Genomic DNA, 27,216 nt, shown 5'->3' with positions numbered 1-27,216 from the left:
GAACCACTATTGTAACTGTTACTACGTCTGGTTTATTTGTGATTAAACAAAGAAAAAATAAACATTTTTGAGCCTCACCAAAAGCTTTTTGTAAATGAACATTGTAAAACATTATGGAAATCCTTTGGAATTCCCAGGAGAACCCCCAGGTTGCATTCATCCACATCTTTACTATAGCTGCAGCAAGTTTGGACTGAATAAGTTGAAGGACATACGTATGTTCCACAAACGTTTTAGAGGCCAATGTGCCAGGCGGAAATGGCGGTTTGGCAAAGGTGCCAAAACCTTCCCAAATGTGTTTTTCACTTCATAACAAGGAAATAAAAGGGAATCTGGTCAAATAAAAGTGCTGATTTCCATTGTAGGAGTCCTTTTGCATATGACATAGCCTTTGGTTATGACATTTACCCTGTGTATCATCAAAATGTACAGTGGCAAACATAACTGGAAGCTAACGGTCAGCAACTTATCTAGAGCTAGCACGAGAATCATGGCTGCTTTTCTGATTAATTCTCTTTGGCCCAAACTGTCAGTTTAGGTGAACGGCCATGTCTTTGTAGGTTTATAGCTGTACTACACTATTTCCACTTTCAGACAATGGATTGAACAGTGCCCTGAGAGATGTTTGAAGTAGGAGGTACTGTTTTATAACCCAACCCTGCTTTAAACTTTTCCCCAATGTTATCCCTGACCTGTCTGCTGTTTTCCTTGGTCTTCATGATGCTGTTTGTTCACTAATGTTGTCTAACAACCCTCCAAGGCCTTCACAGAAAACCTGAATCTATACTGAGATTAAATGACACAGTGGTTGCAATGGATTTTTGGGTTATCAGACTGGAGGAATGCAAGTGTGTGGAACAATTTTAAAACTTTTAAAGTTTAAAACCATGTATCCTCTTCCTTTTCACTTCACTTTTATTAGAGAAAGTGACCCTACACGGACAAGCAGGTATGGCATTGAATGGATGGATTTTCTTTTACAGAAGAAAAAAAAAAAATCAATAGTGTAAAAGGGTCATGCATTGTTATGTGAAACTTTGAAGCTGAGGCTGTCTAACATTAGGTGTCTCTGCAGAGAAGGGGGTTGATGGAGTTACAGCACAACAGGAAAGCTGAACATCCTCCAGTGTGATGCCAAACCAACCCTGCCATCTTCATGTATCGCTCCAGGGACAGCTTTACTTAAGAAGGGCTGGGCTATGTAATCAGACCCCCAGCCGGTGATTAATGTTGCTGTCTGTCTTCAGGAACCGTGCAACTCAGTACAACTTAGCAAAGCTCACCCAAGATGCTGTTTACTGCACACAGTTTTGCCCACAGCCATGGAAATAAGTTGAAACCCTTCCACCTACAGAGATGAGAGATGTGGAAGATGCTAACATGGGAAAAAATACTCACAAAAAAAACTGACTGTTCTCGTTGCCTAAGCTTTGTGCCATGTGTTTCTTATCAGAGGCCAGAAGAATGTTTTCCTTTTTCCATTTCTGCAGCTCACCTTCTAAATGACTTGTTTTGGAAAGTAAGGAGAGTCAAACAGGCAATCTGGCTTCAGTTATACTTCCCCTGAAGTGACACAAGACTGAGCAGAGAATGGATTTATGAAGCAGCCCCAGCATCCTCAGTGCTTACTTGTTCAGCAGTAGCTCCCAAACCTGTCGGCACGCTATATTAATGAGCCATTAGGTGTTTGTGAATGAACATTTTCCAGCGCTGGCTTATTTAACACATGCTCAGGGAAAAGTGCATGTGGAAGAGGAGCCTCCGCTTGCAAGGGAGCCCATCCATCAGCTACCACCACAGCACAATTCCTTCTACAACTCTGACATATATACACAAATCTTTTGTGGTTAGTCTGACATGCTCATTAATAAAACACCTAAAAGACTGCTTCTATATAACACTTATAAGCTAGCCACAAAATGTCAACTGGATAAGTAACATGAATTCAAGGATTCAAATATCCTTGAATTCATGTTCGGGGGGGATGGCTGGTGCCTCATCAGTCATTGGGCATAAGGTGGGGTACAGTCTGGACAGATCACAGGGCACCACAATCAGGACCTTAGTCCCACATCAGATTTACGTTTATTCTACAAACCAATTACATTTTTCAGATCCTTTAATAATACCAATAGTCAGAATGAAAACCCACAATGACGCATCTTTTCTTTTTACAGTGCTCACTGAATATATGCTTGTGTACTCATCTCCAGTACAATTGTGTTTCCTCAGTCCTTCTAACCAACACCATCTTACACACATACAATTCTGTTATTTCACCATATTTAGACCTGCTTGGTTAATTAATTTTGATTTTTTTTCTGTTTATCTGTTCGTCCGTTTCCCGTCTAATATAAATCACCTTAGGTTACCTTTGTTGTGTACGAAAAGTGCTCTATACATAAACAGTGATTGATCTGTTGCTTGGTTCTGGCTCTTACCAAAGTCTCTGTGGGACGACATCCAACCGATCCCCTTGAGAGACACGATGGCCAGCAAACCGGAACCCACAAACGAGCCAATCCCAGAGAAGAAAAAGAAAACCCCCATAATTGCACTCTGCATGGACTTCGGGGCTGCAGAATAGGCAAATTCCAGACCTGCAACCAAATGGTATAGATTGGTAAACATTACAATTTAAATGTATTTTTTGGAAATAACTTCTAACGTAGGTCATGCATATAATGAACAGCCTACAATATAACTTTAAGCGACATGAATATTTCTTGTGCTGAAAATGTACTGTCAGGTTTATATATGCTATGTCATAACAACACAATAACACAGATATAACAATTGTTTTGATTTATTCTTGAGACAAAACCAGTTTTGTTGAGAGTAACGAGTCCACTTTTTCGTAAGTAGTCTTTGAGAGGAAAAGGTTTCCTTAACAGCTCATTTTCTTTGGCAGTATTGGTCTGTGTTGGTTAGCAACCCTTAGTGCTCATTACTTTGTGTTTATTGTGTCAGGACACTAAAAGAACTGAAAATGTCTGAGCTAATTAATAAAAAGAACAACAAGCATGAAAAATATAAACACAGAGTCTTGAGAGATTATGGAGATGCAGTTAAATACAAAATGTTCGCTAATTCTACCGGCATCAGACACCAAAACAGTTTGGTTATAGATACATGAACCATTTCTGTAAATAAGAACGAAAATAAGTATATAAATTGATGAATGAATAAATAAAGAAATTGGGGGATACTAGATAATTCAATTAAAAAATACTTTATTAATCCCGAAGGGAATTTTATTGTTGTTGTAACTCACTGAAGAACACTGGAATCATGAAGTAATACATTTCTTCAAATCCTCAGCTAACATGTGAATAGCAATACGCAAGGCTAGTGTATACATGTTATAGTAAGTGCAAAGATTTGCAGAGGTTATCAATATCCAGCTCAGGACTGCAGAGAGAACAGTACCCTGACATTAGGCTGGCTGGAAACCAGTCTATGAAGTTCCATCTGTGACGACAAGCTAATACTAAAATGACCTCTTTCAATCGACAGAATGAACAGCTACACCTTTCATGACTGAAAGGATTATTCCAGAGGGAAACAAAGTAATATGCAAAAGTATGTACACTGACTATATGCTTTTTCTCTCTTTTTCTGGAAATGTCTAGGATTGTTTTTCTTAAATATACCATGAACCTTTAATTTGCTCTTACTGGATATGACTTTCAGGCTTGAAACGGGGGTATATAAAGCTCAAAATATGTATGCAAATTTCAGTACTTATGGAATTTAAATTTAGAAATGATATATTTTAATGACTAAAAACCTGGAAGTGACTGGAATAGCTGGAGAATCTACCCAGGGGAAGATGAAAACCTCACAGAGGGTTCCCCAAGGAGATGAATTTCCTCCTTGTTTGTTCCAGTTGACTGCCAACGGTTCATCATATTTTCATCATATTTTCCCCGTTTTGGACGAAGGTGAAAGTGACCGTTTAGAGTGTTTGAAGATGTGCGACACTTGCCACTTCATACTTTCCCAAATAGAAGCTCACTCGCAGACATCCATTTCCGCAGAAAGCCAGCACCAAGTAAACTCGTTTTTGTTTCCTATTTTTGATATTTTTATTCTCTAGTCTGAGCAGGATGAGGTGTAAGTTAAGGTAACCTAGGGTCACCACCAGTTAATCCAATGTATTAATTTGTTGCATGCGGTCTATGATTGAAGTGTGTAAGGTAAAGAGGTAAACAGCTAAGCCGAAGGCGCTGCCTATGTGGATAAACTCTCCACTGCTCATTAATTTTGTCTACATATTCCAAGTTAATCCGAAGCCTTGATCCATTTCACACTCAGTCTGTAAACTGAATTGTGATTTTTAATTATAATTTTTGATACATATTTATGATCAATAATCATAACTTCCAACAGTATACAGAAAAGACAACATGATCCACTGTAATAAGAAAATAACTTAATGATTACAGATCGTAAGAAACTTAGTTTAAAAATATAAATGTAACCTAAGGCTATAAGCAGGGACTCCAAACAGAAACACAATGCAAAGTATTGTTTGTATCCAATAGGGAATAAATGGCATAAAGCCAACAGCGAAGTTCTACACAATGTCACATTAATTCATTTCTGACAAACACAGCTTCTGCTCTTCGAATAAAAAAAAAGTTGTTCCTGTTGTATTCTAGTCTGTGATTGTGCTGTTAAAACCGACATAGTAACAGATCTCTTCTTTACTTTACCACATTATAGCCTCACCGAGGCAATATGCTGTTTAATTCTCAGAGCTGTGACTGAAAAGGCTTTTTTGTTTTGGGTCAGGGTTCACAAGAAATAGAAGAAAGCTTAGTATATATCTTCCAGATGATACACAGTAAGAATCAGAAAAGAGGCTTACTGCTATCAAGCCTAAACTGCAAATTGTTTTCCTGCTTGGATTCTTTTCTTTTTTAACATTGTATAAAAATCAGCCTGCAACTGTGTTTTTGGGGAAAGCAAACACTATTGAAGCTTCAATGAAAGGCTGCAGGAAGATGGGTGTGAGCATGTTTTATGGAGCAGTAAACAGAAACACACTTTTTATCATTCATTTCAACACAAGTGCATGTTTTTTAAACTCCTAGTGAAAAGTGGGTCTGAGTGTCGTTATTTGAAAGGACATTTGCTTACAATTGTAGTGTTTTATTCAAAGTAATCTGTCCTCTGTGAGTTGAACAAAGATTAAATCTATTCACACTGGATAATCTTTGTCATTAGGACCTCTTGCTTTGTAACAAAAAAAAACAAAAGGGAATATAAAATCTCCCAACCTTGTTTCAAACAATGTAGAGTGATTATAAACATCAATGAATGAAAAAAAAAAGAAAATAAAAAAAAACAAACCAAGGAAACATATTAAACCCTGTAATAAATTGAGAAAACTGAGAAATCTGAGAAATGTCACCGTTTTAAAAATATATATGTCCCTTTTCAAGCTGATGCCAGCAAATGTGATGCAACACAGTAGTAAAATGTAACACTGGGTTGCATCAATTTTTTTAACAACTATCTTAAAGCGCTCGGAACTGAGTTTTCAAAGCAAAATGTTTCCCCTCTCCTGCGTGATGCTAGATTTCAACTGTGCGTTAGGAGCCTGCTTTGGTTTCTTTTTTCCAAATCATAAAACACATAATATTCTTAGTTTGTGACAGATTTGAATTATGGACAGGCTAGTTTAGCAACTGGACACTTAAATACTAAGCAATGTTGTTATGATGTGTGTAGAATGTAACAGGAAATCTAAGTCAGGCAAGAACTTCAAATAAATAGTCGTGTTGACGGCAACATCAACTATTCCAAAGTCGAAATGCTGCAGAGGCAAAATGGCATAATGTTGCTTTTATAGATACAGTGGAGCAAAAAAATGAGGACAGACAAATTATTTTTCAAAAGTATTAGGATATGTTTACATTTTCTGTTAATTGTAGTAAAAATGGTGTTGAAGAATAAATAGGAAGGACAAATAACACGCAAAATCACACACGTGTATCACATCAGGTGCACATGATTATAACATTGTTTACTCGGTGTTTTAAAGGTTTGACCTGTTTAAACCTCTGGCATTTAGTTTAGTGTGAAATAAGAGATAACACCATGCAGAGATCGATTTCTTCAAAAAAGAATATTGGAGCAGTTTATGAGTTACTTGTGACTCATAAACATAAAAAAACGTTACAGTTTGCAACACACCCAAAACCCAGATCTGTCATCTAAGCAAGTTTGCCCCAAGACCAGATAGCAAGACGTGAAAAGAAATCTCAAAATACCCTAAAATCTCATTATGGGACCTGCAGCAGACTTTTGCTATTGTTGATGTGGAAATATAGGCCTCTTTATGGGAGGTGTGCAAGGAGGAATCCTTTGCTCTCTAAGAAAACCACAAAGGCCAGACAGAAATTGCCACAATGAACATACACAAAGACAAGGACTTCTGGAAAAAAACATTCTGCGAACAGATAAGTCTAAAATTGAGTCATTTGGACACAGAGGACAGGAAAAAAAAAGAACTGTGAAGCAAATAACTACAAGTGTCGTGGTTTGGGGATGCTTTGCTGTGGCAGGAACTGGCCAGTTAACTATTAAAGAATCTGCCTTGAATTACAAAAATATTTGGTCCTGGCCAATTCAAAGCCCAAATTTTTATCTCATTGAGATGCTGTGGGGTGACTTAAAATGGGCTGCACAGGCAAGAAACCTCTCAAAAATCCCATTGCAATAAATGAGGAATGGGAGCCAACTTTTCTCAGACTGATGTCAGAGACTGGCAGATGGCTACAAGAAGCATATCACTGAGGTTACTTCAGCCAAATAGGGCAAGACTAGCAATAAGAGGGTAAGGTGTCCTCACTTTAGCTAGAAAATGCATTTTTGTTGACATATTTTCTCCTAATGAGTGGACAGGGTTAATTCTGCAGTTCAAGAACAATTAATTCCCTTTCTTTTCCAGAGATAAATAAAAAAAACCATCAGAATATTACCATGTGTACATTTCTTCATAAAGAACAAACTATTTAATGGGGTGTTTTTATTTTTTCACATTGCTTCATGACAGGATGAGATGTTTTTAAAAACACCAGCTTACTTTCCTCTTAAGCCAAGAAGAGGACTGTTAATGCCATGGATGTCTCGCTCTTCAGTTAACACATCCTTGGCAGTGTAGTAAAAAGAACTGTATTAAATGCAGAGTAATGATGTACTTAAAGCTTAAACAACCTGTGCTTCAGACAGTATCAATATTTACCTTGTGGTATTATGTGTGAATACAACTTGTAAGTGTGATCTCTCCTAAATATGCAGAAATTTGTGTTGGTTGCAAGCAGAAAATACACTGTGACTACCATTTCAATATGCCTCCTACATGCGTATGTTGTTTATATTTATGTGTCAACACTAAAGCTAACTTAAAACTGATGAGATTGGATAGTCTACTGTATAAAACAGTATTACCTTATAAATGTATTGTTTACAGCATCTGAGTACACAATACGTCCATTATGTGAAGTCAATCACATGCCTGGAGTGAAGTTAAACCTTCCATCAGTTTAACTGTGAAATAGTTTCTTAGTAGATACTTGATTTGTAAAATGCTTCATTACTTCACAGTGTCATGCAGTGGACCGAGAAATTCAGGATAATCACTCATAAATTGATGTCTTGGGATATTTGCTTTGGATAACAACCTACAAGCACATTTAGCTGGTGGAGCCTGGCAATGAATCAAGGTGTTAAAAAAGGGTCTATGTGTTTTAGCTAACAGCATAATCAAATCAGTGCAAGGTAAAAAATCCTGCAAACTAAAAGCATAAGTCCCATCCCTAAATCATCCTGTATTTAATGTTAACTTACCTCTCCAGAAATAAGTAAGAGTTTTTTACTCCTAGAGTGCCTTGAAAACGTATTCATACATCCAAGTTTGTCACACTAAAACCAAAAACTTGGATGTATTTTATTGTGATTTTAGGTTATCAACAAAGACGTGTAAGTGTGAAGTGGAAAAAAAGGACAAATACTTTTTAAAATTTTTTTACCTACTCAACAATAAATTATGTACGCAATATAATAAAATAGAGTAGCCAGATTTTTTTGGGAGTAAAGAGATGTTTAAATCATTGTAGATCCAAAACTTAAATTAAATTAAAACTTAAATGTTTGGACATTTGCTTTGTTAAAAGAAAGGCCTCCAGTTTTCAAATACTTTAGGGCTCAATAGAAGAAAATTATAAAAAAAATTTCTATTTTCAGCAATAAGAACAGGAATTGGCTCACTCTTTCTCTGAAAATGCTTGCTGTATTTAGTAAAGTTTAATAAATCAATTAAAAGCAGATTTGAGTGTACCAGAGTCAGCTTTTCAATAAAAGTCTCTAGATAGATGAGGTCCTATTTAATGTGAACTTAAAGTGAACGCAAAATGTGTGGTTATTAAAAAATGAACAGCTTGTTTTGTACCTTGCGTCTTCTGTTGTCAGAAGATTCTAATTTGCTGGTAATAATTTGGCTCAATTAAAAATTAAAAGACTGGAGCCAATTCCCTTTGCACCGGTCCCTAATGGTTCCCCACTGGGGGATGGCCTTGCGTCTCTCGTTTGGGCTTGGCCCGGCCAGGTCCCGTGGGGAGCAACCCAGCCACCGGACACTCTCCAACGGGTCCCGATCCCAGGCCTGGCTCTAGGGTGGGACCCCGGCTCCGCCATACCAGGCGACATCACGTGCCTCGATTTTGTGGTCCTCATGAAGGTGTCTTGAACCGCTCTTTGTCTCACCCGTCACCTAGAGTCTGTTTGCCCTGGGAGACCCTACAGGGGGAATTTAAGCCCAGACAACATAGCCTCTAGGATCATCCGAGCACTCAAACCCCTCCACCACGTTAAGGAGGCGGTTAAAGGAGGACAAAGGTGGACACCTCGGCAGCCCGATCTCGAGATGCTTAGGCTGGCTCTAGGGACGTTGAATGTCACCTCACTATGGGGGAAGGAGCCTGAGCTTGTGCGGGAGGTCGAGAGATGTCGACTAGAAATAGTCAGGCTCACCTTCACGCACAGCGTGGGCTCTGGTACCCATCTCCTCGAGAGGGGCTGGACTCTCTTCTACTCTGGAGTGGCCCACGGGGAGAGGCAGCGGGCTGTGGTGGGTTTTGCGTGTTGCCCCCTAGCTCAGCCGTCTTGTGTTGGGATTTACCCCAATGGATGAGAGGGTCGCCTCTTTGCACCTTCGGGTTGGGGACAGGTCTCTGACTGTTGTTTCGAGTGCCCGGCTTTCTTGGCGTCCCTGTCGGGGGTGCTGCATAGTGCCCCTCCTGGGGGACTCCATTATTCTGCAGGGGGATTTCAACGCCCACGGGGGTGGATGAGATCTGCCCTGAGTACCTCAAGTCTCTGGATGTTGTAGGGCTGTCATGGTTGACACGCCTCTTCAACATTGCGTGGCGGTCGGGAACAGTGCCTCAGGACTGGCAGACTGGGAGGGTGGTCCCCCTTCATAAGAAGGGTAACCGGAGGGTATGTTCCAACTACAGGGGGATCACACTCCTCAGCCTCCCTGGTAAGGCCTACACCAGGGTATTGGAGAGGAGAGTCCAGCCGATAGTCAAACCTCAGCTTCAGGAGGAGCAGTGTGGTTTTCGTCCCGGCTGTGGAACACTGGACCAGCTCTACACCCTCTGTAGGGTTATCGAGCTTTCTTGGGATTTTGCCCAACCGGTCCACGTGTTTTGTGGACCTGGAGAAGGCATTTGACTGTGTCCCTCGTGGTGCCCTGTGGGGGGTTCTCCAGTATGAACTCAGGGCCCTTTATTAGGGGCCATCCGGTCTCTGTAAGCAGAGCAGGAGTTTGGTTCGCATTGCCGGCACTAAGTCGGACCTGTTCCCGGTGCATGTTGGACTCCGGCAGGGCTGCCCTTTGTCACCGGTCCTGTTCATAACTTTTATGGACAGGATTTCTAGAGGCAGCCAAGGGCCAGAGGTGGTCTGGTTTGGGGACCAGTCTCTTCTTTTTGCAGATGACGTGGTCCTGCTGGCCCCCTCTAGCCAAGACCTACAGCATGCGCTGGGGCGGTTCGCAGCCGAGTGTGAAGCTGCTGAGATGAAGATCAGCTCCTCCAAGTCCGAGGCTATGGTTCTCGACCGGAGAAGGGTGGCTTAGTCCTCTTCAGGTTGGAGGGGAGTTCCTGCCTCAAGTGGAGGAGTTCAAGTATTTTGGGGTCTTTTTCACAAGTGAGGGGAGAATGAAGCAGGAGATCAACTGATCGACGGATCGGTGAGGCTGCCACAGTAATGGGGATGCTGTGCCGGTCCGTTGGGGTGAAGAGAGAGCTGAGCCAAAAAGCTCAGCTCTCGATTTACCGGTCAGTCTACATTCCAATCCTCACCTATGGCCATGAACTTTGGGAAATGACCGAAGGAACGAGATCCCGGATACAAGAGTCTGAAATGAGCTTCCTCTGTAGGGTGGCAGGACACTCCCTTAGAGATAGGGTGAGGAGCTCGGCCATCAGGGAGGGGCTCGGAGTAGAGCTGCTGCTCCTCCACATCGAGAAAAGCCAGTTGAGGTGGCTCGGGCATATTATGTTCACAGACATTGTTCCAACAAACTGACTCACCTTGAGCTATTTTTGCAACAAACAATGAACAGAAAATTGTGTCTACAACAAAGCTGGTGGAGACATACCTCAAAGGACTTGCAGCTACAATTGTAGCATAAATTGGTTTTACAAAGTACCGAAGGACTGAATATACATGCACATCTTTGATTTATTTTTGTAAAAAAAAACAAAACAAAAAAAACTTTGGAAATCATGTATACTTGTCCTTACATTTCACAATTACATCTACTATGTGTTGCTATTTCACATAAAATCCCAAGAGGTTTGTGATTGTAATTTGACCAAGTCTGAAAAACATCTAAGGGTTTGGGTACTTTTGAAAGGCAAAGTAAATTTAACGGAAGATGTCAAACGACTGTACCTGCAATGCTTGCAAAGATTTCGCTGATTCCTATCAGCACATACTGAGGCACTTGCCACCAAATGGGTAAATTTGCAGCGTGGAAGACAACTTCACCAAGCACCTGGTCTATCGTACCATTCGATTTAACGATTTCAAGGCGTTTAGTCTCCAAAATACCTGAGTGGGTAGACACAGAAAAACAAAGAAAATAGTTACTTAAATTTATACATGCAGGATAATTCTGTTATTTTGAAATGCATAAAGACAGCAAAAGCCAAACACAAAGTCAAACAATCCAGTAAAAGTTCATTGAGAATTTAGCTGTTTTGCTGACTTCCTACTACTTCATTAAAATCACATCTTGTCAGGGCAGTTAATAACGAGACAGTGCAGACAGTTCAGTAATCACAACTAAGCAGTTGTCATCTCTTGGTGCTTGCACCCTAAAGCTTCATTCGATTACTATTATCGTGTGACTAGCAGCTATTTTCAGATAACTCCCAGAGACAGCCTCCTATCATAGCCACACTTAATGTTGTATTTGAGGAGAGTTGTAGCCTTGTAATCCGGATATCCAATAATACAAGCTGTCCATCTCAGACAGCATGGCCTCTGGACTGCCCAGGGCAATTCTCACACTATTAACACGCATCCCTATTTTCATGTTATTTTTACCTTAACCAAAACAAAAACATATCAGATACCTCAGTGTGATACTTGGCAAATGTGTATCAACGTTTATAGCAAAAAAGATGCTTTCAGGCGCCTAAAAGCCACCTCAACCACAATTGAAACAATGTCATCAAAGCTGTCCTCAAAATGTAGCGGAAGTCTTGCTCAGAAAAAGTCCTGGGCAACATGCCACTGCATGTGTGGTCCAGCTATCCTTAACCTCAGACGTCTGTCAGGACATGTACGGTGAAATGCTGTAAAATGCTGTTGATAAATTTGCAAATATTTCAAACAAGGTGACAGAAGTGATTCTAGCTCTGAGCAGAGCTGGTGTGCTGGAGAGATGGGCAAAAATTGAATGTGTTCAGCTGATGATTCAGTGGGCAAAAGATGTCACACTGGGATGTTCAGTACTTTCCATCCGTTACCCTCTAAACAACATGATTTCACCCAACAGAAAGAGGAAAGATAAGTACTTGGCACAGACGTTAAGCCAACTGAGGTTACTGTACAAAATGTTTCTGTGTTGTAAGGCAGCTCACATGGGGAACAATGTTTGACTTAATAAATGTGCAGCAAGGATATGTCTGAGGAGCAATTATTTAAATCAACTGTAGATAAACGTTAGTTACACAAAGTTTTTCAAAATGCACGGTAATGCATAGATTTGATCCTGTTGTCTGCTTTGACTGCTAAAATCCAGGTCAGAACTGTTTAGCATCCTAGTCTTGTATTTACCTCTTATTCTGTGACCAATGCCCAGACTACACCACCATCCTAAACCCTTTCTCTCCACTGCCTGAACTTAAAATTACTTTCTCCATAATTCGGAGTTTATTCTGCCTGAGCTCAAATGTAAAAGGGTTGCACTTTTTTCAAAAAGCCAAACAGAAAAATAAAATACCTGAATAGCTTTCAAACATTGAAATGAACATGTTGCCGCAGCATCCCTTGTAGAATAGGACCTGTGCTCTGAAAATGAAATGTTTGCACTTTCCATTTTTCTGAGAAGCATTTATTATATAACCCCAAATGGAAAAAAGATGTTTTTAGTGGATTAGAGCAGAATATGTGAAAATTGCTGTAACAAGATTTGTTATCTCTTCTTAAGAAAATTACAGTACAAGGATGATCTTAAATCCAGTGCCAGTCAAATTACAAATTATAACACAGATGTAAATTGGCAACATTTAATTCAATTAAATCTCTCAATCTATAAATGAACTTTGAATAGTTAAATGTAAAGATGAACCATAGCATATTAAATTGACTTTAGCACAAAGTCAGCTTCCGCCAACCAGTATAATATGAGCTACAACAACATTTAATTTCCTTTTTGGATTAATGTAGTATTTTTGAATTTGAATTGAAAAGATGCATAGTGAAATGCAATGCAATAACTTTTTTTTTTCAATTTTAAGCTCGATCAGTTTTGAATGGTGACAGCTGGTAGGAAACTATAAAATCCAATCTTTTCCAATCGCTGAATGCACCATAGCTCAGATCAGCACCAACAACAATGGAGGTGAACTCTCTTACTGCAAGAAGAACACTCAAGATAGGTCCTTTCAGTGTCCGAGCTGTGTTTAAAATAAAGTAGGAGAAAGCACAGATAAGCTATTTATAAGGCATTTTCTACAACATGGTTAGACATGTTTGTGGTTCCTTCATACTGTGAGTGAGCCAGGGAGAGCAAGACCTTCAGAAGATAACAGGAAGTCTAAAAGTAAAGTTGCTCTGTTTTATAGTTTTAAGCTTTCAACTTCTGCCTGTCATTGATTATGTTGGATTTGGGAATATTGGCAGCCTTTAGGAAATCTCAGAGTTAGGGTCAAGATTTACATTCTCTTGAATATACGGTACACATGGACATTGCAGGTTTTGTAATGCTAGCTGTATTAATGGTGGTAATTAAAAAAATATGCTATAATCAGCTTAAAATGTCAATTCCATCATTATTTTGTCTTTGTTTTAAAATAATAGTAAAAACCTTGTGTTTTTTTTAGCTAGTATTTTCATAGACACAGGCTATGACATTACCTCTGTCCCAATATAAATAATAAATGACCAGGGAGGCTGAAAAAATAACTCCAATGTGTTCTTTGTTTCTTCTTATACTACAGTACAGAAACAGGAACTATCTCAGTTCAGCATTAGCAAGTTAAAGCCAATACCAACACGGAGAAAAGCAAGCGCAGGGGCTGTAACCCAGAGATCGTAAAGAATAGCAGCTTACATCTCAAACAGGCATTATTAGGGGTCACATTATACTGTCAAACAAGTTGGATCATATTATTTGTATTATAATACTGAGCTGTTGGTTTGCCTGCTGTTAATTTAGGTTTTAATGTAATAGGAAACTAACTATTCTCAATAACTGCTGTCAACTTTGTTTAGGGGGGGCCTTTAATACACGCATCTAGAGAAAGTTAATATCTCAAAGTCATTCATAACAGGAAATGTTTATGTGAAATGTACAGGATGTTGATTGTAGAATATATATTAGAGGTTGACTCCATGGAGTGTTGCTAAACTGCCTTACATTCAGATTTTTACCCTTCTCAAAACTTTGAAGACTCAAGTCATTTGTAAAGTGGAAAATAATGTTGTGATTCTTGAACAAAAAATATCTCTATTTCCACAAAAAGCTCACTAAAAGTAATCATTATTAAATAATTAGCTGCATGCTTAATCCCTGATTGGCTCTCGTAATGTTCACCTTAAGACTTTTACTCATTGTTTCAAAAACAATATTAAGAATTTAAAAAAGCATATCTGTGGGAGTCAGATGAACTGAAAATGAGGAAAACGCTGCTCTTGTTTTGTTCTTTGGCCTACTTAGGAGATAACGCCATTGAGAAGACACATGTTGGGGCACTCACCTGCTGCCACAGCTGACCACATAACAAAGAACATCCCCACTGCAATCCTCTTCAGAGGGGAAGGCAGCAGGCCACGGCGCCTCAGGATGGGGTCCACTACTTTGTCTTTAAGAGGAATGAGCATGAGGATGAGGACTGCATCAAACATGGTAAGCCAGGCAGCTGGGAAGGTGAAATTCATCTGGAAGAACCACGGTAGAAAATATGAGATAAAAATGTACAAGAAGCAACAGAGCGTAACATAAAATGCGATTGTGTGTGCATTCAAACACAGTTAACAGTGTTTGTGTACACGTGTGTATGCATTCACAATAAGCAAGCCAGCTTCAGTGTTGATACTGCTTTGGCACCACCAGGTGGTCAAAACCACACACGATTTAATGAAACAACGTTTAATTCAATTTACAGAGCAAAAACAACTCACAGTCAAATGGAACTACAATGAGAATACATTTTAGGATTATTATTCCCAGAGGCTGCAGCAGCAATACTGATAACATTGTTATTTTAGCTGCATATCCATTAAAACTAGCATCCCACTGCATGCTAAACTGCTCATTCAAAGTATGTTATCAAGTGAAATCTGAAAACCAAAAAATGTAATGTTTAAAAACAAATTCAATTGTTGGATGAAATGCAAATTAGATAGAGAATGCCCTGTAAACACAATACATGTCTACTTCTTCAAACATTCTCTCACTTTGTTCAATTTAAAATGATGACATCCAAGCTTCCTTTGTGCCCCTGGTTTAACAGAATGAAACAAGCTGCTCTCAAACTGAATTTCCTAATTATTGGATTAATTTATGAGATGAGATTGTTACAATAGCTCAAAATGTCTTCTTTCTTTGTGTCATTGTTTGAATTATGGTGCTCCACTAGATGTTTTTGTGATACATGTGTAATATGTTACATACAGTGCCTTGCAAAAGTATTTGGCCCCTTTGAACTTTTCAACCTCTTGCCACATTTCAGGCTTCAAACATAAAATTAAAATTTTTTGTGAAGAATCAACAACAAGTGGGACACAATCATGAAGTGGAATGAAATTTATTGGATGTGTCAAACTTTTTAACAAATAAAAAACTGAAAAGTGGGGCGTGCAATATTATTCGGCCTCCTTGCGTTAATACATGGTAGCGCCATCCTTTGCTGCAATTACAGATGCGAGTCGCTTGGGGTATGTTTCTATCAGTTTTGCACATCGAGAGACTGAAATTCTTGTCCATTCTTCCTTGCAAAACAGCTGGAGCTCAGTGAGGTTGGATAGAGAGCGTTCGTGAACAGTAGTCTTCAGCTCTTTCCACAGATTCTCGATTGGATTCAGGTCTGGACTTTGACTTGGCCATTCCAACACCTGGATACGTTTATTTGTGAACCATTCCATTGTAGATTTGGCTTTATGTTTTGGATTATTGTCTTGTTGGAAGATAAATCTCCATCCCAGTCTCAGGTCTCTTGCAGACTCCAACAGGTTTTCTTCCAGAATGGTCCTGTATTTGGCCCCATCCATCTTCCCATCAATTTTGACCATCTTCTCTGTCCCTGCTGATGAAAAGCAGGCCCAAACCATGATGCTGCCACCACCATGTTTGACAGTGGGGATGGTGTGTTCAGGGTGATGAGCTGTGTTGCTTTTACTCCAAACATATCGTTTTGCATTGTGGCCAAACAGTTGGATTTTGGTTTCATCTGACCAGAGCACCTTCTTCCACATGTTTGGTTTGTCTCCCAGGTGGCTTGTGGCAAACTTTAAACAAGACTTTTTATGGATATCTTTGAGAAATGGCTTTCTTCTTGCCACTCTTCCATAAAGGCCAGATTTATGCAGTGTACGACTGATTGTTGTCCTATGGACAGACTCTCCCACCTCAGCTGTAGATCTCTGCAGTTCATCCAGAGTGATCATGGACCTCTTGGCTGCATCTCTGATCAGTCTTCTCCTTGTTCAAGATGAAAGTTTAGAGGGACGGCCGGGTCTTGGTAGATTTGCAGTGGTCTGATACTCCTTCCATTTCAATATGATTGCTTGCACAGTGCTCCTTGGGATGTTTAAAGCTTGGGAAATCTTTTTGTATCCAAATCCGCTTTAAACTTCTCTACAACAGTATCTCAGACCTGCCTGGTGTGTTCCTTGGTCTTCATGATGCTCTCTGCACTTTGAACAGAACCCTGAGTCTATCACAGAGCAGGTGCATTTATACGGAGACTTGATTACACACAGGTGGATTCTATTTATCATCATCAGTCATTTGGGACAACATTGGATCATTCAGAGATCCTCACTGAACTTCTGGAATGAGTTTGCTGCACTGAAAGTAAAGTGGCTGAATAACATTACACGTCCCACTTTTCAGTTTTTTATTTGTTAAAAAAGTTTGACACATCCAATAAATTTCATTCCACTTCACGATTGTGACCCACTTGTTGTTGATTCTTCACAAAAAAAAATAAAAATTTTATATCTTTATATTTGAAGCCTGAAATGTGGCAAAAGGTTGAAAAGTTCAAGGGGGCCGAGTACTTTCGCAAGGCACTGTAAGTACCCACCCTCCTGCTAGATGTTTTATAGTAAAATAGTAATCTTTTGCATTTTTCAAGTCTCCATATCTTATAAATGTGTATAACTTCTGAAAAGCGGTTATGAGCTGACCTACACCTGCCTTTGCATTTATTGAATGTCTTCAAATAAATAAATTTGTTACTGCAACAGCATAATGCCGCACTAAAACAATTTAAAAAATCTAGACTTTAATTCTGGTGTATTTATTCTGTGGGAAAAATCTCCAATTAGGAAATAAAGTTCTAACAAGAAAGTACATGCACAACAAGTATAAGTACCTCAGCTGGTAAAACTGGTCTCAATAAAACAGAAGTTAGTCTTTCCAGATCACATTTTCTCTGTTTTCCCTGATTTTAGCAATTTAGAACTAAGATCTAAATCTATAACAATCACCATTAAGAAGTAGTTTTGTTGTCAAGTCATATATAAGTGAAACAGTTCTTCAATAAGGGGAAATTCTTCAATTAATTAACATTACTGAAGTATAGATGCCGGCACCACAGCCGATTTCAAGATGCATCATGGGTATGAGTTCCTGTTTCCTTGAGGAAATAACACCTGCTAAGTCTAGCCACTTAAACTGTCAGGTGAGCTAAGGGAGAGCAATTACTTCCCGTTTGATGTGGTGAGGTTGGTAGGAGAGACAACTTACTTCCTCTTTTGATACCAAATAAACTGTATTTGAGACCCGAGACGTGCAGGTTGAGCTCCATGACAAAAGTCAAAATGATGGCCAAATAAAACAGAAAGATAAGTTTAACAGTGTTACAAGTAACAAACAGCAGTTATTGTTTTATGAGAGTACTTACTGATAAATGTACAGCTTTAAGAAAGTCTTTGTGGTTTTTAGGCAAGTGTTTCACTTCGCATTTTCTATCAAGTCCCTATGCATGCTAAAATTGAACAGGCATATTGAAGCGTACAGCCTGCACTTTCTACTGAGATCAGTTTCATAGCTATGAAACCTTTGTTTTTAAGGAGACGTGTATCATGTTGAACTGCTGAGGGAGCCATCAAAGTCCTGCAGAATGCAACCTACAATCTGTGTGAGTGAGTTACATCAGCTACAATCAGCAGGAACCATCAGATGGAGGCACTGCAGTGGAGGAACACAAACACACCCAGTTGTCTAATCTGTGAGGTATTAGTCTGTGAAGTTCTGACTTAATCCCCAAGGCATTACAAGTCTTTGCTGCTGCCTCCAGCTGTTGCTTGCCATTGCATGTCAGGGACCAATCGACTCGTTTTTTCAGCTGTGACATGTCAGGTTCAAAAATATTAATCCAGGGAAGTGTGGTGTTTTGTTTGTTTATGCTGCCTAATTCTAAACTTAAATCTGACTGAGTGCATCCTTTTACTTTTATTAAAACAATAAACATACACCTGGACTAAGTCCACCTTAAGTGCTTTTAAGGGCTCGTTACCTGGGTGTGGTCCACTGAGATGTTTGATGGTGTACCAGGAATCCTCAGATGGAGGCTCTGTAGGAAGTATGTCGTCTGCATCTGCAGCACAATAAGGAGATTAGTGCCAGCATGAAGTAATTCTCCACTTTATGATTAACAGGGTCTCTGATGCAAAGCTGGTTCTTTGTAATGTTAAAAAAAATATAACCCTCCCTCATTTTAACAGATCTGTTTTTATCTACATTCTGGAAGCTAGTACTGTACTGTCAAGAAACATTACTTCTTATTTTTCTACTTGTGAAACATTGTCTTACCTGGAAATACACTGTCCAGTATGGAATAAGGGCAAAGAAAACTGGCAGAATTTTCACTAATGATTTCACTTCCTCTACTTTCTCCTCTGGAAATTTCCCTCCATAGGTCAATTTTGCAGTATCGAGCAGGGTTGGTTTATTTCTAAAACAGAATTAAAAAAGACAAAATTGAAATACTAAAAGAACCACAGAGTGAGTAATGGCATAAATAGGAAACTGTGAAATATAGAATATGATGAAATTAACTCTCAACTCTTAAAATAGTGGATTTAATCATCTTTTTTGAGTCAATCTTACCCTTTAATAAAAGCACTTCTAGAGATACAAAAGAAACTACACTAAAGCCTATAATCCTCATCTCTGGAGAAAATGCCCTAATAAGGAATTCTTAAAGGGCTATGGGATTGTCCAACTTAAAATATTCAATGTCAAGTTTTTCAGCCGCTTGTGGTACTTTGGTTCAAAGTCAAGTTTTAGCACTTTGGAATAACTTTTCACCACAGGGAGCAAAGATGAATGCATTTACCAGAAGTGGGGGCAAAAAGTACACAAAAAGAATTATAGGAGCAGATCAAAGAAAGATTTAAGATAAAGCTCAGCCTTAACATACAAAAGCTGCTTTGCAGCTCACATTAAAAATTCTCCTCAGAAAAAACACTGAAGACACAACTAGCAATGTGGAAATAACAGATAAATGACTGTTTGCTACTGTTTTATTCCACTAATATTTCCAACATTTTATAAAGGTTTCAGATCTCCTTCTGAGCTCCTTTTTGGCTAAGAGCCTAATACTTTGATACAGCTGTACTAATGTGAGAATGCTTTTGGCTATTGAAGTGATTTTATAGTTTCAAAGGTCCAACAAATTAGTTTTCCAGTGAATCTTTTCTTATCACTAAATAAGTGAGGCAAAAATACAGAAAAACATGAGCACTCTTACCGAAGCAAGTTTGGCTCCTTTGGTTTCTGTGAACAACAGGCAAAGTAAAGGATCTTGACCATATCTGAGAAGGCACTGCCATCAGCGGGTTTAGTGACGAAAACGGCACGTCCCAGAAGAAAGACCAGGAAGGACACCCCGAGGCACACTGCTGGGATGATGTAACCAAGCACAAAACTGTAATTCTGTTGGATGTATCCCACACCTCCCAAAGACAGGATAGCGCCTAAGTTAATGCACCAGTAGAACCAGTTGAAGAATCTGCGCGTGGCCTCAGGTCCTCTGTCTTTGACCTGTGATCATACACAAAATAGAATGAAAGCAAGCACTTGTTTTGAAAATGCATTGCAAATGCAGAGAATCTATGTAAACTTTCAACACTTGTCAAAGGACTTCCCTTCTATTGGAGATTCCCTGTTATTCGTATCATTGGATACCTTGTCCCTGTGTGATCTCACTGATGACACCTCAAAGTGTCCTTTAAGATTGATGAGATATGAAGAAAGCTGACGCTCCAGCAGTGCTTGCATGAAGCTGTCATCGTGGTCATCTTTCACCCAGCAAAGAACATTTCCACCAAGTCATCAAGCTGAGATCAGATCATCTGCTCTGTTTCTCCCTCAATTGCCAAAACTGGATGTTAATGTTGTGATACCATCAAATGGGCAAAGTTACAAGTAGAACCACTGTTTGTACAATTACTTGCTCATTACAGTGCACAGGACTGTCCTGGGTTTGATTATCTGTATCTAGCTTTAAACCAACACCACCTAACTTTAGGGACCTCCAACAAATATTTTGTACATAATGCTGATGTCAATAGTGCACAAGACCTCCTGTCATCCTAGACTACTGGCTTCATTTCTGAAAAGTCAAAGCTGTGCAAGATATCACTGTCTCTTCTCGTGATCTACGAATGGCCAAAGGCAGTTTAGAGGCAGCTTGCCTTTGAAGGTTTCTGATGGAAATGTAAAAAACTGCAAAGAGGATATCTTCTATGAGCAGCCTTAACACCTGAATCAACGAAGTCGGTCAAGCATCATGATAAAGTGTCCTTAAATACCTGAAGAAAGCATTGGGGACTCAGGAGGTTAAACAGGTAGTGAAAGTGGTTATAGAGCTCTGCACACTTTGCCTCACTTCATACCTACTCACCAATAGATCTCTGAGTGAACTCCTGCTGCAGACTCAGAGGTGTAATGCCTACTTCATGCCTGCTATTTCTGGCCTCATGAATGGTGTCTCGTACAAAAAAAACAGCAGGGCACGCCATGTCAGGAGAGGGTATGTTCTGTTGTTTCAGGCAACCAATCACATTACCATTTTGTGAGGTTTTTGGGCACAGCACAAGTGAGTCTGAAAGCCCATTGAATTTTTCAAGCTTCTGCACAGTTGAAATTAATCATAGAAGCAAAAAAAAAATAATAAATGAATAAATAAATATTACCTTTTAAAAATCTCCTAAATTAACTTCAGTTATGGCTGAAGCAATATACTTCCCCTGTTTTGTCTTTTGTTTAATAAATGTAAGTTTTTCCTGTATCAATATCTATTGTTTCACATGAGAACTGCAGTGAATGTGCAGTACTGTGCCTGAAGCAGCATTATAACACCTGGTTTATACCTGCTGTTTCTGTAAAAACAGACAGCGTTTCACAACAGAAGTGCATACAAGCCCCCTGTCGGGAATAGCCGTGCTCTGTACTTTTGGTTGGCCACACATATCCTCATAACTTTGGGCACGCCGCGGGTGGAGATCACCAAACATCAAGAGCTGTAAGGTAGAGTGTGAATGCACATTCAATTCAATTCTGTTCTGTTTTATTTCGTCTCAAGGCACTTTACAAAGTCATTTCAATTGAATCATACAGACTTCAAGTCTGGTACAGACATTCCAGTTAATCCTAACTATCAAACAGTTCAGTCAGATTTAGTTTATTATTCAAATTGGTTAAAAAGGTTTTCTATCTAAGGAAACCCAGCAGATTGCATCCAGTCAGTGACTTGCAGCATTGACTCCTCCTGGATGAGCATGTAGAGACAGTGGAAAGTCACTGGCATTGACTTTGCAGCAATCCCTCATACTGAGCATGCATGTAGCGACAGTGGAGAGGAAAAACTCCCTTTTAACAGGAAGAAACCTCCAGCAGAACCAGGCTCAGTGTGAGCGGCCATCTGCCACGACCGGCTGGGGGTTTGAGAGAACAGAGCAGAGACACAAAAAGAACAAAGAAGCACTGATCCAGCAGTAATTTTTATGGGAAAGACAGGTGAAACTTAACATCTGTTTTTACAAGCATACGCATGGCTAATTTTTAACACAGCTGTTCCGCTACTAACTTTAATACAGGCTGATTTGACTCATTTAAAATACGAACTGCAGTGAATGCTGTCCACTTAAAGATAAATTAACATTCACAGGGATGTTCCTAGGTCAGAATTTTCCTGACATCTGGGGTGCGAAGGTATACCTGAGACTTAACAGGCAACATTGTTCATCTTGATACCTAAACCTGTTCGAAGTGTTTCTGAGTCTCAACAGCGGTTGGTCAGCTGAAAAACAATCAGTCTACCTTGGTTATTTCACATTTACCAAAGGCTGGTTCTTTTGGAGCTGGGGCTCAATGAAGTCATAGTTGTAGGAAGAGAGTGGCACTGGCACAGTCCAAATCTTAAATCATCTCACTGAAACATGAAGCACTTTGTGACTTCCATTTAAAAGTGGCCAAAACACTAATTAGAAGAGAGAATAACAACTGTGCTTTTCTGCATGGCAGGCTGGGTTTGTTACGAAAGAACATTTGGCTGCTCCATCCTGAGAAAGCTCAGATTTTGGGTCAGTTCAGCAGAGCAGAAGTGAATTCCCTCAGCTCTAGGGCCAGAACCATCTCCCCAGTTTGATAAAATTCAACAATATGCCCCTGACACTGGATAGGCTTAGGTCACAGATGGCTCAACACATTACTGTATGCAGTTCCGACTGTACTAGATTCAGTTTTCTGGTAATGGGATTTGGTAGGTCTAACCTTGATCCCGGTTGAAAACTAGCAAATATAAAAAGAAATTGTGGTCTGACAAACCATCGGTCTACTTTCATGGAGCCACTGCCACCTTCCCCTCTGCTAGCAGGTAATTTTCAACTTTTAATCTGTGTAAGCTGTTTGAAATTTCTCTTGTACCTCATTGCACATCCCTGTTTTTCTGCAAATTAAGAAACCGACCCTCATAAAAATGTTGGCATCATTCATAACCTTAGTTTCTTTTAAACAACAGATTTTAGGGTGATCTCCACAGCACAACACATTTGATTTCCCAAACTTTTACTCCTCCTTTATACAAAAAGGAGCAAAGGATGCTGCATTATCTGCACCCAGTTTATGTGCTTGCCATCTATGTACATTAACCGCACTCTAAGCACAAACTGTTGCCTTTCTGTGGATTGCAAATCTCTTAAAAGCAACATAACAGCACTATAAACACCTGACATGAAAGTAACATTTAAATGATACTAAGCTAAAATAGCCAAAGACAACAAGTCACATTTTATTTAAGTAAGTAGTTTCTTTTAATTTAGGACCACACTGAATATCTAGAACTGCACTTTGTTGGCAGGAAATAAATAAAAGGGTTATTTTTTCACAAAAATTAAGGGTTTCGAAAGAGACAAATACACATTATCTGCAATGAGCTTTCTAAGAGAATCTGCAAGAATATCTTAAATAAATTTAGGAAACAGCTGTAAAAAAAAAAAAAAAAAGAAAAATCTGAAAAATGTTTATGGGAGAAAATATAGTTTTTGTCATTACAGAACCAATTCACTTCATGTTAGAGCACCAATTTAATCAGTGTAAGATAGGGGCCAATAATAATGCACCCATATCTCTATAAATATCCAATACAGGGAAAATGCTGTGAAAGAAATCTGTATCTGGTTTTACACAGTTCTTTTTACTTTAATGTCAAGTTACATAGAACTGCATTGTATCATTTTAAATAAGAAATACAGTTCCTGTTCATTTGTGACTAAATAAAGCTGGGAATTTTAATCAGGCAAGGATAAGGCAAACTTAAGATAAAACACTAATTCTAACTCTCCACTAAACAGGTAGATAATTTTCCTGGGATCAATTTTACTGATCAACTAGTTTGAAACAACATTTGAAAAGAAAGCCATGCAATAGTTTTTCTTAACTCAGATTGTTTTTTTTTTCCAACCTAATTTCTTCTTTGTGACTCACTCAAAAGCTGTGTGAACAGATGTCTCTTCTTTTATCCTAAATATAACTGTATGAGGCTAGAACTATTTCTGAAAACATGTAAGAGAAAATAATCAGTTATCAAATCAGAAAAAAGGAGCTATTAAATGACAAATATTAGGATTTAGCTCAGAGAACGGTAGCATTGACAAGTTAATTGGGTTTTCAATGTCGATTTGTCTGACTGACACTAATAGCAACTGAATCATTCCATTCACATCTGCCAAACATCAATGTGCACTGTGTGTTGAAAGATGATTAAAAGAAATGGTGACATAAATATAAAAAATGTTGCTTATTATTTATATTAACAGCACCAATTTGCTTTGAAAGGATTTATCCACGCTTTGGGATATTGTGTCAGGATACAATGACCCAGTTAAAGAACTTTCTTTGTTTTCTTGCAGCAAGTCTTCTGAAAAATAATATTTCTCTATCTGGATTCTTACAGCCACAAACACAGCGGCAGTATAAAGTGCCTTGCAACAGTATTCATACGTAATACTGGAACTCTTTCATTTTTTGTAGCATCCACCAAGGTCAATGAATTTTATTGGGATGTGAAATGGAAGAAAAAGTATCTTACATTTAACAATCCAAATGGTTTTTTTTTTTGGTTTTTTTTTTAAGTAGAGAAAATTATTGAACAAACAGCCTCCCAAAGACCAAAGAACACACCAGACAGGTCAGGGATCACCTTGTAAAGACGTTTAAAGCAGGGTTACGGTTTAAATTAATATCCCACATTAAACATTTTAAAGGCCAATTTATATAAGTCATCCGAAAATAGAAAAAGTATGGGACAGCTCCAAACCTACCATAAAATGGCTGCTTTCCTAAACTGACTGGCCAAGCAAGGAAAATCATAATCTAAAAACGACCAAGACTCCCACAGTACCTCTGGAGGAGCTGCACAGATCCACAGCCTAATGAGAAGATAGACACCATGCAATTATAAAAGTATACCTGTTAGAGGCTGCTGAAGAATTAGAACTGGGGCAGAACATCAAGTTATGCTGACAAACCTAACTCCAATTGAGAATCTGTAGCACAACTTGGAAATTTGTGCTCTCGAGCTATTTTCCAAAGAAGAATGACTACAATTTCTGTCTCTAGATGTGCAAAGCAGTAGACATCCACCAAAAGATTTTCAGCTATAATTCCAGCAAAAGCAGATTCTACAAAGTACTCACTCAGTAACAACAAACACCAATAAACACCATATGTTCTAGATTATTATTTGTTAAAACAATAATGTATTAATAAAACTATGTATACACACGTGGACAAAATTGTTGGTACCCCTCGGTTAATGAAAGAAAAACCCACAATGGTCACATAAATAACTTGAATCTGACAAAGGTAATAATGAATAAAAAGTCTATGAAAATGAACAAATGAAAGTCAGACGTTGCTTTTCAAACATGCTTCAACAGAATTATTTAAAAAAAATAAACTCATGAAACAGGCCTGGACAAAAATGATGGCACCCTTAACTTAATATTTTGTTGCACAACCTGAGGCAATCACTGCAATCATACGATTCCTATTAACTGTCATTGAGACTTCTGCACCTCTCAGCAGGTATTCTGGCCCACTCCTCATGGGCAAACTGTTCCAGTTGTCTCAGGTTTGAAGGGTGCCTTTTCCAGACGGTATGTTTCAGCTCCTTCCAAAGATGTTCAATAGGATTTAGGTCAGAGCTCCTAGAAGGCCACTTCAGAATAATCCAATGTATTCGTCTTAGCCATTTTTGGGTGTTTTTAGATGTGTGTTTTGGGTAATTATCCTGTTGCAAGACCCATGACCTGCGACTGAGACCAAGCTTTCTGACACTGGGCAGAACATTTCTCTCTAGAATACCTTGATAGTCTTGAGATTCCATTATACCTTGCAAAGATTCAAGACACCATGTGCCAGATGCAGCAAAGCAGACCCAGAACATAGCAGAGCCTCCTCTATGTTTCACAGTAGGGACAGTGTTTTCTTCATATGCTTCATTTTTCCATCTGCGAACATAAAGCTAATGTGCCTTGCCAAAAAGTTCAATTTTTCTCTCATCTGGCCATAGGACATTCTCCCAGAAGCTTTGTGGCTTTGTGACACCATGTCACCAAACAGCACAGTGACTACCTGTAGCCCTATATATAAGCCCACTGACTGATTACAAGAATGTAGACATCTGCGATGCTAATTAATGGACACACCTTGATTTAACATGTCCCTTTGGTCACATTATTTTCAGGGATACCATCATTTTTGTCCAGGCCTGTTTCATGAGTTTATTTTTAAAATAATTCAGTTGAAGCATGTTTGAAAAGCAATGTATGACTTTCATTTGTTCATTTTCATAGAATTTTTGTTCATTATTACCTTAGCCAGATTCAAGTTATTTGTGTGACCATTGTGGGTTTTTCCTTTCATTAACCGAGGGGTAACAACAATTTTGTCCACGTGTGTAGGTTGCTATCCACTTCACAACAATGCACGGCTTTGTGCTGGCCTAAAACAAAATTCCTATGAAATCCACTATGGATTGTTGTTGTAATGTGACAAATTTTATAGTTTTTGAATGAAAATGTGTAACCTGCAAGTTTTGAGGGAGTGCATTTCTTTAAAAAAATGGACAAAAGAAGGACAGATTGTGTTGGCTATGCTCTAAAACTAATTTACTTTAAAAGAAAATGCTCAAAATAATAAATGCATGGATAAATAAAAAAATATTTTCAGTCATCTTGTTTTAGACAGAACTACAACATTTATATTTTGCAAAAAGAAAACTTTAAGATAAACCTGTGTTTGCAATTCCAGATATCAGACATTTCCTGTAGTTCTTGACCAGGTTTGCACACACTGCAGCAGGGATTTTGGACCACTCCTCCATACAGATCTTCTCCAGAGCCTTCAGGTTTTGGGGCGGTCACTGGGCAATACGGACTTTCAGCTCCCTCCAAAGATTTTTGGTTGGGTTCAGGTCTGGAGACTGGCTAGACCACAGGACCTTGAGATGCTTCTTATGGAGCCACTCCTTAGTTGCCCTGGCTGTGATTCGGGTCATCATGCTGGAAGACCCAGCCACAACCCATCTTCAATGCTCTTACTGAGGGAAGGAGGTTGTTGGCTAAGATCTCCTGATACATGGCTCCATCCATCCTCCCCTCAATACGGTGCAGTCATCCTGTCCGCTTTGCAGAAAAGCATCCCCAAAGAATGATGTTTCCACCTCC

General features: G+C 39.0%; 1 protein-coding gene across 1 annotated transcript in view; it reads right to left on the bottom strand.

Moving 5' to 3' along the window:
- The window catches only part of slc15a4 (solute carrier family 15 member 4), a 37,116-nt gene that overhangs the window by 6,290 nt on the left and 3,610 nt on the right, over positions 1-27,216 (bottom strand). The window contains exons 3-8 of the mRNA XM_047382242.1: positions 19,734-20,026; positions 18,794-18,935; positions 18,498-18,578; positions 14,511-14,691; positions 10,975-11,133; positions 2,442-2,600 (exon numbers count right to left, since the gene is read on the bottom strand). Coding sequence (XP_047238198.1) covers positions 2,442-2,600; positions 10,975-11,133; positions 14,511-14,691; positions 18,498-18,578; positions 18,794-18,935; positions 19,734-20,026 — 1,015 coding nt within the window. The remainder of the gene's footprint in view (positions 1-2,441; positions 2,601-10,974; positions 11,134-14,510; positions 14,692-18,497; positions 18,579-18,793; positions 18,936-19,733; positions 20,027-27,216) is intronic.

Source organism: Girardinichthys multiradiatus, chromosome 12, assembly GCF_021462225.1.
Source record: "Girardinichthys multiradiatus isolate DD_20200921_A chromosome 12, DD_fGirMul_XY1, whole genome shotgun sequence".
In the NCBI taxonomy this organism is placed as follows: domain Eukaryota; kingdom Metazoa; phylum Chordata; class Actinopteri; order Cyprinodontiformes; family Goodeidae; genus Girardinichthys; species Girardinichthys multiradiatus.
The sequence above is the reverse complement of the archived record's forward strand: the minus strand, read 5'-3'. Positions and strand labels throughout refer to the sequence as shown.